The sequence below is a fragment of the Actinia tenebrosa genome, unplaced genomic scaffold (genome assembly GCF_029948245.1).
Source record: "Actinia tenebrosa isolate PJP-AT-01 unplaced genomic scaffold, QUT_ActTen_1.0 PGA_scaffold2__45_contigs__length_23673736, whole genome shotgun sequence".
NCBI lineage: Eukaryota > Metazoa > Cnidaria > Anthozoa > Actiniaria > Actiniidae > Actinia > Actinia tenebrosa.
The window spans coordinates 2,857,735-2,869,051 of record NW_028292579.1 but is presented as its reverse complement, the minus strand read 5'-3'; the positions used below and the strand labels follow the sequence as shown (position 1 = coordinate 2,869,051).

The 11,317-nt window shown below is 35.8% G+C and overlaps 2 protein-coding genes across 2 annotated transcripts in view; both read left to right on the top strand.

Moving 5' to 3' along the window:
• Positions 1 to 375: 375 nt before the first annotated feature.
• Positions 376 to 3,163, top strand: LOC116294377 (uncharacterized). Its single transcript, XM_031701976.1, has 6 exons — positions 376 to 588; positions 885 to 986; positions 1,334 to 1,564; positions 1,689 to 1,790; positions 2,400 to 2,630; positions 2,969 to 3,163. The coding sequence occupies exons 1-6, from the start codon at positions 376 to 378 to the stop codon at positions 3,074 to 3,076; spliced, it is 987 nt and encodes a 328-aa protein (XP_031557836.1). The 3' UTR covers positions 3,077 to 3,163.
• Positions 3,164 to 5,849: 2,686 nt separating this feature from the next.
• Positions 5,850 to 11,317, top strand: part of LOC116294367 (integrator complex subunit 8) — a 28,804-nt gene continuing 23,336 nt past the window's right edge. Inside the window, exons 1-3 of the mRNA XM_089034613.1 lie at positions 5,850 to 5,951; positions 8,242 to 8,306; positions 8,891 to 9,003. Of these exons, the coding sequence (XP_088890739.1) occupies positions 5,858 to 5,951; positions 8,242 to 8,306; positions 8,891 to 9,003 (272 nt within the window). The 5' untranslated portion in view covers positions 5,850 to 5,857. The remainder of the gene's footprint in view (positions 5,952 to 8,241; positions 8,307 to 8,890; positions 9,004 to 11,317) is intronic.

Sequence of the window (11,317 nt, the reverse complement as noted above, 5' to 3'; positions counted from 1 at the left end):
TAGATGGGGTAATTTAAATGAATTGTTCCATATCGGAAAATGATTCTTTCGGTGACTTAATAATAATAATAATTTATTGAATTTGTATAGCACAAATCTCAATTATTGGGGTATTTTCATTTGACTTCTTCTTTGGGTGCATAGCACAACCACAGGGGTGGATACAGCATTTAAAAAGTGGGGGGGGGGGGGGGGGTTAATTTTTAAAAAGTTCTTATGAGCCTTCTTTTTGCAGTTCAAAGGGGAAAAATTGATTCAAGGAAATTTGAGTCAAGAATACTAATGAAAAGTTCCTTTGACATAATCAACGATGACTAAAGTTCAACAATAAACAATATTTATTAATTCCAATGATAGGTGCCTGAGTTGTTCACTATGGACTACATCAAAGAACATTGCCCAGCATTCCAAAAAGGAAAGTTCTGCCCGTACAATGTGCCTGAACTAAAAGGACTTGCAAAAGGCTGCCCTGCCTTTAAAGATGGATGTCCTTTCAAAGGAGTCAAGGATGTTGGCGAGTTTGAGGGAAAGCTGGGGGAGATGAGGGACCTGTGTAAAGGGAAGGCCAACTACGAGAAGGCCCTGAAGGTATTCATGTCCAAATTTTAACTCTAGTATTTATTCCAAAACGCTCAAGACGTTTTTCGATACTTTTGAGAGGGGGCTGAGAGGGGAAAAGGGTGTAATAATAAGAGGAAAGAGACGGATGGAATCATGAATAACTTATTGCTCTTGGAAATGTTTTTTAGATTCAAATTGTTGAACGCTTTTGAAGAGAAAACTGCAGGTCGGTGGGAGGGAAGTTGAGAGTAGATTTTCTAGAGATGGAACCATAAATCATAGAGAAATAATTTAATCAAGGTTTTATCAAAATGTCTATTTAGGTTGTCTATGGCGTCAATGGTCAGCAAGCTGCAAAGATTGGCCATTGCCCATTCTTCAAGTTTGACTGTCCATTCAAGACCGACCGCGAGGGAAAGCCAATTGTGAGTACAGATATAAATAGTGATTATCTTGGTGAAAAATATATGGCAACTTTGTTGTTTTTCTGTAATTTTAGAGTTTTTACAGTAAGCGCAATTAAGCAAAGTGATTGGATTACACTATTCTATGTTGCTATGTGTACGTGCAGTCCCTGAGACATCACCATATTTTTTCTGCTCGTACGATAATCATTCTTTCAGTGCTACGAGGTATAAAATATGTACCGTAAGTCAGGATCATATGTTTACCAGTCTAGAAAACTACTGAAACTTTTTTTGTATGACGAAAAAAATACATGAAGTAACTTCCCTAAGATATTTATCCTTCCTTTATAAACTGTCTGTTTTAGGTTCCTGAGCTGGTCACCATGCAATACGTGGAGGACCATTGTCCAGTCTTCAACAAAGGCAAAGCTTGTCCTTACAATGTCCCCGAACTGAAAGGACTCGGGAAAGGCTGCCCAGAATTCAAGGATGGATGTCCATTCAAGAATGTCAAGGATGTGGGAGAGTTCAAAGCCAAAATGGGAGAAATGAGGGATAATTGCAAGGGCAAAGAGAACTACACCAAGGCTATGGATGTAAGGATTGTGCTGAGAGCTGTTTGTGTGATGAATTAAACCAGCTTCATTCAATACTACTCATTATCTGCACCCCTTTTAAGCCCTTTAGTTTGCCTTCATGTTAAATTGTTTTGTCTTACAGCTTGCATACGCAGCTAATGGTGAAGCAGTTGCAAAGCAAGGTCATTGTCCTTTCTTCAAGGGTGGTTGCTTTCTCAAGACCGACACCAATGGAAGGTTCATTGTAAGTATTACACTGCATCCCTGTGTGTAATGCATAGAGCATGCTTCATATTTCAGTGATGTCATCTAATTGAAGACATTCAGTGGCTTAGCTCAGTTGGTTAGTTTGTGGCTTTCGGTGGTAGAGATCCAAGGTAAATCGAACCTCAGGATGTCTACGTCTTTTTCAACTTCTTTGACGAATGCTCTTTAAACAGAGCACTGATCACATACGTAACTACGTAATCTGTTATTGCATATTAACATGAATGTGGCAATGTCTGAGCATTAGGTCCTCCTAGATCCTTCCTTTATGGGAAGCACAGGCAACGTAGCAGTGTGAGCGCTCGCCTCTCAACAATGCAACCCAAGCTTGAGTCCCGCCGGGTTCAGTGTTGTATATGAGTAGAGCTGTTTATTGGTTCTCTCCTGTGTTTCGAGGGTTTTCCGGGTTCTCCGGTTTTCTTCCCTCCGCTAAAATCAACTCCTAAATTCCAATTCAACCACGGAATGAGGGCCACAGGTTTGTTAGCCACTGGCTATTAAGTGCCACCCTCGTGAAAAAAGGGCAGTTTTTATTGCAAAACATTCTGTAAGTCTGAGCAAGGACTAAGTATATTTTTGTTGACAGATTCCTGATGTAATCACCATGGATTACGTCAAAGGATACTGCCCAGCCTTTGACAAGGGCAAGGCTTGTCCTTACAATGTGGCTGAGCTGAAAGGTCTTGGGAAGGGCTGTCCATCCTTTAAGGACGGATGTCCATTCAAAGCAGTAAAGGATGTTGGAGAGTTCAAGGCCAAACTTGCGGAGATGCGCGACCAGTGCAAGTGTAAGCAAAATTACACCAAAGCTCTGGAAGTAAGTATTGTATGGATTTCAAACAACCAGGAAATGATAGTCTGATAAGCATCGGACACATTGTACTGCGAACGTATGTAACTATATAACGTTGTGCAGTTGGACTTCACAGTTACATATTCCATTATGTAGCTGAATTTAGTTGAATGCCAATTAATACCGTGAATCGAATGTAAGGAAGGTGAAATCCTACAAGTTGTTCTACCTGTGTTCTAGCCTAACACACCATCGAAAGCTTCCTTACTGAATACAAACACCCTCTTTCTTTCGTCACACAAGATGAAAATATTTTTGTACTCAACCAAATGTTGATTTCAAACTTGCTCTTCTATTCACAGTGTATCTACAAAGCCAATGCAGAGGAAGCTGCCAAGATTGGCCATTGCACCTTTAATCACAATCACTGTGAGTTGAAAACTGACAAGGATGGCAAACCTATTGTGTAGTTTGGCTCAAGACCAGAAGACCGCATTTACCATAAAGGAACTGGACATATGGTGGTCTTTATATGATCACCATTCTGGATTAATACTATTAGCAAATTTGTAATCAATCTTTTTGTTTTCTTCGTTCAATTTATATTCATATTTTTTTATTCATTTTTGTTTTGTATTCATTTCTTTGTATTCATTTTTTTGTTGTAATCATTTTTTTAAATCATATGAAAAAAAAATTAATAAAGATATACCATAATGCACAATTTAAATAAGACTCTAGGTCATAAATATCATTAACTAACCTTTACTGAGTTTAAAATTTCAGTTAGGAGCCATTTAGCCATTCATTATTGGGGTGGTCGATGGAGAACTGCCATATGATTCACAAACAAAAAGAGGGGGTTAGTCAAAAAATATGCGATCAAGACAGAAGGGTGTTTACTGAATTTTCCACAAAGCACAAATATCAGGGGTATAAGGAATTTTATATTGGATATAATTGGGGGACGGGGGGAAGGGGGTGTAATATGTTTTTATAATTATTTTTAATAACATGATTCCCACTCTCCTTTATTGCAGTCCTAATTTCCCACAACCTCAACAAATAAATAATTTTGTTAGCTCTAGATCGGAGAAGATCTAAGAATAGTAAATATTCTGGATGGATGGATGCAAATGAGACAACCGAAGCATTGTATCAGCCCAATAGCCTCACTTGTATGATTCATAAAACAAAATCCTCATTGCAGGCTCAAATGATAACCCTTTCTTAAAACTCTGATCACAGTGAAAGGTTGATTATGAATTGTTTGAACTGACTACCGCCCCTTTGAAATTAAGATTTCCCACTACTTTATGTATTATTGCTATTTTTTCATATCTGTGCCAAGTAAATTAACTGCTCTGTATGAAGTAAAATCTGTCGTATATATGAGAAAATTTCGCAAAATTTGGCAAGTTGTCTGAGTTTGAGGAGGGTTTTTGCAGTAATTTACAGCTATTTCAAAAAAGGTTGCTGCATACTGAATAGTGCATTCCAAGACCAAAGGGCATTGTGGGACATCTCGTTTATTCGAAATAAAGAAGTGAATATACAGCAATAAACTCTCTACACATGTAGTTAGTATATTGTATATTTATTTATTATATAATTACCAATGAAATATCTGTTTTTCTCTATTTCGAAAAATTGATATCTTCACACGTGAAAATAACATGTTATTTTCACGTGTGAATATAACACCATTGCGATGGCTATTCAAAAAAACACGGAAAGAATTGCCTGAAAAAGCCAAAACATACTTCATTGATAATTATATAATAAACAGAATATTACATGGGCGCTTGGAGATACGAAATTTATCTTCTCGTGTTGAAAATCTCTCACTCGTTCGCTGCGCTCACTTGTGAGAGATCTTTTCAACACTCGAAGATAAATTTCGTATCTCCGCGCGCCTATGTAATATCCTCTATTTATCCTACTTGAGACAACGTCGCTGACCCACAATGCCCTTTGGTCTTGGAATGCACTATTCAGTATTCACTATTCAGTATTCAACCTTTATTAGAATAGCTGTATATTTAGTTGACAAAATTATGTATTTATCAATTGTTTCCCCTTGGGTTGACCCCCCAGGGATTTGTTTTTGTGGACAAACAAAAAACTTTCAAAGCCTCAGGGTAATTAAAGGGCATGAAATACACGAAAAAATCTCCATCCCTGGGGTAAAAGAAGCCAGAGCACAATAAACAATCATTAGATAAGGTTGCGATGATATTCGAAATTATCAATGTCGAAGGTAGTGTTATTGGCCAAAGCTGTAGGCTGAGGCCAATAACATTTGCAGAGACATTGATAATTCCAGATATCATCAAAACCAAATTCGATAAATGTTTTATTATAATAATACATCATTCAAATAGATTAACTGATCATACGAATCATAACAATAGAAAGTTTATTTGGAAAAATCTTTAAGTATTTTGAACTAGCAGCCAAAAGAAAGATTTTGGTCTGTTCACTCAGCCATTGCCAACAATGTTAAAACAATGGTAAAGCAAAGGATTGTGCACGGTCACACTTGAAAAAAGTGACAATATGCCGCTGACCAACGTTAAACAAATCCTGCGCGGGTCGTACCATATCTCGCGGGACATCTCGCGGGACAAGAACGAATACCAACAAAACTGCACGAATCCCCGAACGTTTCCAGGGGTTCCTCGGGGGTTTCTCCGAAGTCAACCCACGGGGAAGCAAATCGTAAGCGCATTACCTGAGGGTGGCCGTAATTTCATTTTTTATTTTTTATTTTTGGTGGGGGTGGGGGGTCTGAACCTGGATGAATTTTGGAAATAATGCGTATCCCAATTTTATGGATAAAATTGTCTCTAAAATATCTCTAAAACAAAGTACCGATAACAATCCGTTATTTTAAGATGCAACAAAAATGATCCCTAATCTTTACATTAATCCGTATCTCTGAGATGGGAATAGTGTTTAAGTAAATTCTTCTCCAAACAAAACAACAAAAAAAAAACAACAACAAACAAAACAAAACAAACAAACAAACAAAAAAAAAAAAGAAAAAAATTGCAAGCTCCAGTTGGGGTCTCTTCTCTGTTTCTAATAATTGTAGCACTCACACTAGGGTTCTAGTGATAAGAGTTCAAATGTCATTATTATCATCATCATCGCATCATCATCATCATTAGTGGGCGTGATTGAGGTATTTCCCGCTCTTGGAGAACTATGTTTTGGGCTACCTGTGGTGATATTCTTCTTGTGCCGTAATGGCGGCCAGCACGAGTGGTTTGTCGTGGTTTGACTTTCTCTTCACTGACAAGACTGACTTACTAAAAAACCATCTCAACGACCCTTCAGCAGGTAAGATGAAGCTATATATTCATTACAACACACACATTACTTACATTCTCAAGGCTATGAACAATATTTCCACTCAGTTATTTCAGCTCAAAATGCGGTCGACTTGTTCATTGACTTGAGAAAAAAAATGCATAGTTTGTCAACAATTTTAAAACAAATTGTCAACAGTTTTAAAACAACTACTGAATTATTTGCACCTAGTTATTTTCTTGGGAACTTGGCTTCTTTTTAGAACACATTCTCTAGTTAATTTTAGCCACAAAATAATATGCAAAGAAATTAAAATGGACTGATATTTTATAATGTAAGAACTTTAACCTACAAGTTTGCACTTACAACTTTAAAGCTTCAAATAGATTGCTTCTTAACAGTGCCAATAGAAAAAAAAAGGTTTTTCACTAATTTAAGTTAGTTATAGTATTTTTCATAGATTTACTGTTTCAATTTTAAATGTTTATTTAAGCTAGTTTTGCTGACATGTCGCCTAGCCCCCCCCCTCCCCCCTAATGCATCTGTAAGATTTGCACCCATTTTTTCTTTGTTTAAATTATAAAGTAAATGTCAAATTAGCCTCGTGAAATGAAATTTATAAAAAATAATTGGTTTTGAAAAGAATATGGACACAATCTCTGTGTACCTAATGATCGAAAAATAGGAAGCACGAAGCTAATGTATGAGTCAATTCCAAAGGTTCCCATACCCCCCAAACCCCAGGCAACCCCCTGGGCATTTGACTTCTTGGGAAAAAATTGGTCAAATTCTACACCATGCAGGCCAGCCAAATGATCAAATGCCCCACCATTCAGGCTCAACTAAGTGGTCAAATGCTCGCCCCTCCAGTCCGATGAATCTCTAATTTCACCTAAAAAGTACAAAACTGAGCCTGTGTACATCCAACAAGTTTCATGCTAAGTACCTTTTGAGATCGTTTTATCATTTACAGCTTTAATTTTATAAGAATCCAGACTTGAAATCTTTGCTGACTTTGGAATTAACATAAACATATTTATTGTTTTGGACCTCCAAAACTTATCTTCATCTACTACTCGTTCTGTACTCTCATCCACATTGAAAGTTTTGCTTCTTTTTCTTTTTAATTCCAAGCTTTTCTTTCCCTGTTTTTCAAAGAAGCGAGAAGTATAAGATTGTATTTTGAAACCAAATTTTTGTACAGTGGCGATTCGATTTCAATGAGATATTGTAATCAATTTAAAGTTCAACCTTTCTTTTGAAAAGAGTGTGCAAAAAGATCCACCAAAAAAGCTTTTCTAACTTCTCTTGTGCCATCCCAGATGTTAAAACAAAGGCATTTGGATTTTTTTTTAATTCACAGGGGAACCAGAGGACCTCTAAGCATGATCCAAGTGTATAATTTTGATAATTATCTAAATGTTTATACCTCCATTTGCTTTTTTAGACCTTTAGAGTCCCATACTTTATTGAAAACTACTCTTTACAAAGACCTCTAATGCTTCCAGGGGGTCTCAGAACATTTTATCTATCTTCCACTATTCCCCCCAGGTACTGCATGAGGCAAGGGTTGAATAAGACCCCTCTTTCCCTCATATCTCCCCGAGTCTAGCCCGGGGTCCCCCCAATCGTGGAAGCCAATGGCAAGTATAAAAAATTATAATCATAGCCAACTATTAAAGTCATGGTAATAGGGGTATATTTTAGTAAAGAAACAAAGTGTCAGTCATTTTGGGTGATTTAGAATGGAAATTTATCAAAATCTTTTGGAAATTTTTTTCATCTTCTGGTTTAATAAAATCATTGTCATCACTTTTTAACGATTTTTAAGCTTTATTATTTCTTTTAAATGCATGGTGACCCCTACTTTTCTAACCAGAATTTAACAACCCTTTGATAGGTTAAAACAATTCACATACTGTAGTCATTTAGAAAAATACTAAAATACTAAAAAATACTAAAATACTAAAAAATACTATAGTCATTTAGAAAAATAATTGATTCTCAATTAGCAGGCACTGTCCTTAAGCAACTTTTGTTTTTGGACCATTTGATTGGTCATCAATCTGTTGTGTGGGGAGTTGTAGGTGTTGTTGTTTTCAAGAGATACAAATTTTTATAGAATATTATTAGTGATAAATCTGATACCCAATGCATGATAAGTGTTACACAGCACACACAATAGCATGACAAACTCTGTTTTTGGCATGTTTGTAAATGAATTGAACCCTAGTTCTCTGTTTTGGCTTAATTGGACATCCTTGATAATGAGATACAGTACACTTAATAATTATTATTTACAGTAATCCTTTGTTTTTAGATCCATCTGCATCACAGCTGATTGTTCAGTTTCTAGAGCGTTCAGGCATAACAGCATCACAGCAGGTAAACTGTAATGGACCGCACTCCAGATAAATAGATGTAATTTTATAGATAAATTTTGGCCTTGGAGCTTGAATGAGTTTAAGCCTGTATGCAAAATATATCCAGAAATGCAGACAAAATATTGAGAAAAATTAGCAAGCTCCAGTGTGCCTAATGGGGGAGAGATAAATTCCACTCAACCTGATATTCATGAAATGTTCTTCATTAAAGAACTGAAGCCATCATTAAATATGAAAGGAATATGCGATCTTTTAATAAAATTGATAATAATACATTGTAAGAGAATTATTTTTTAAACTGACACATTCGGCTTTGTTGTTCATGTTCTCACAAATTTGAATAGTTTAGTGAATTAAACTTAATATATCTCCAGCTTATTTTCTTTCTGTTGCTACTGTACCAAAGCATTTATTTTCTTATTTTGATTGTGGTAAAAATACGGTTCATATAAAAACATACATTAAAACTCTTCATATTACACTGAATTACACTTTTTTTGCACTGAATTATGTTTTAACAACACTGCTCTAAGCCAATCAGAATTGAGTAATTTTTTCATGTATGTTATTATCCATTTAACACAGCAAACATCTGATGCTGCCCCATCAGTTGATAATAAGCGTGGAAAACGCCTGAAGGAGTTGGCACTACAGGTTGGCTTCTACTTGAAATGGAACCTTGAAGCCTTTGAAGAAAGGTAATGGCTTTGTATTCATTCGCTCATCAATTCATTCATTCATCCTTGGACCATACTGTACATACATCCATGAGGTGGTCACAGGGTTACTGTTAAGCAGTAATTGTAATTTTTATTATTAATTATAGGTATTTAATGTATTGTAATTTAGTTTAATTTATAGCAGGGTACGTTTGAAAACAGACCTGCTTAATGAAATTATGAACTGCCAAATAGATAATAGAAATGGAGGCTAAATTTACTGGACATCATCTTTCACTATTTTATTAATTATCTGGTAATTGTTCCTATTCACCACTGAATCTCCTTCATTCAAAAATATTATTGGTTGACAGAGCGTCCCTTGACAAAGCTCTCCATGTTACGACAATCCATTTAATTTGTGGACAACATGTGTACATATAATTTTACTTTTTAATGTTGGTACTCTGACAGAACAAATATCTGCTCAGAAAATTGATTCAGGAGTCTAAAAATAGAAATATTTTATCTTGTGAAAAGTCTTGTCTATTTCATGTGGCATGTCATAAAAATAAATTACAGTTCAAAATTTGTTTCATCATTCCGAAATAATAAAAAAAACAATGGCAGGCCAATTTTTTTCCTATTTTGAGCCCTGTTATTACAGCACCTTTCATTATTAAATTACATAAATTTGGTTCCACTCCAAAACACCGGTTTTGGCTTCTGTTAATCAAACTCACGTTAACAACAGAATGCAAACTGATTAAATTGATAGCAATGCCAAACTTGTGATTTATTCCAAATAGATTAGGGGAAAAAAGTGAGGAAATTCAGATAAAACATCAGGATAAACAAATAATTTTATTGTGCTTAAGATTAGCTATCGAACTAGGACTGGCGTCATGCTTCAAAAGTGAGCTGATGGAGCCCAATACTGAATATATTTTATTCCAACACCATCAATATTTTGTGGTATTGTTGCCTCAAAATATTGTAATTGGTTTTGCATCCCAATTCTACAAAAAGGAAAATAAACTGACCGATTTTCGTTGATTAAAAGCGAAATTCTCCTTACGAGCACGCTCTATGCCACAAGCAACAAGCATAATAAAAATTTGACGCACGAATGCTCAAGCTTTCCTTTTAGTCATATGTTATCCAATCAGAAACCTGTTTGAAATGACAATACCACAAAATATTATCATCTCGAAAATGTATGAAACTACGTAGTGAATCTCAATGCTACATTTTCACAAAAGTCATGCTTGCTGATGCAAACTGATTGGAACCTCTGTGATTTCTTGCTTAAACTCTCGGTCAAATAGGATCCTTCGGAATTTAAATCTATATAGATCAGGTAACCAGTCATTTCGCCCACGGACCATTTCGCCCACGCCAATTCACCCACGCATAAAATCATCGATCATGCGTTTGCCAATTCGCCCACGTGTAGAATCACTTTAAGAAATATGTTACCATGACTAAAAAAAAAGTAGTTCGTGATTTACCAACCGGTACCTACCAACCCTACTTGACGCTTAAGCTCAAGACTTCAAAATGCGAACTTTTTTATTCGAATACCGGTCGTTTCACTACCACGCACTTTCGTTACCCTCGGTTCGCTACCACCCAGAGTCCTTTCGCTACCATCATGAAGTCCTTTTGCTACCATAGGAAATTATCAAAACAAAACTTCGATGAGACTTGTTAAAAAGAAACATAGCCTCTTGAAAAACATTTGTAAATGATTTTGAAGCATATTTGGAGCGATCATTTCACGATACGATCAGTGAAAGTGGAGAACAGCGTTCATTTAGCTGCCATATCGAGTCAACCAACTTATGACTCGGATGAATTTATTTCCTTATTTCCCATACTCTAATCTATGAAATGTGTGTTTTGGGTAGCTTTATCATTCTTTACTATTTTTTACTTGCCAAAGTTTGAGAAAAATACAAAATACTTTATGCGCGAAACATCGATCGACAAGCAACGCCATATTGTTTTCGTGTAATCAACAAGCTTTTCCTAGTCGTTTACTGACACTTTCTTTTCTTGAAATCCATTAGACTTTATTATTTGCACTAAAAAACTAAGACGAAATGATCTAGTGACTTTATCTGGAATAAATTTGAGGCCATTTAATATCTGATGTGAACGCCAAAAACTTAACGATTGAGTGGAACGATCGAGCTCAGTTTACGGTGTTTCATACGAGTCTTTTCGCTACCAATAAGTTTTTAGTCCCCGTAGAGAAGTTTGTTGAAAACATTACAATATCCTTCTTCTTCATCGAAAAATTGAATGTTTAGGACATATTTAATATTATTGCTTCTGACTTGCCAAGGTT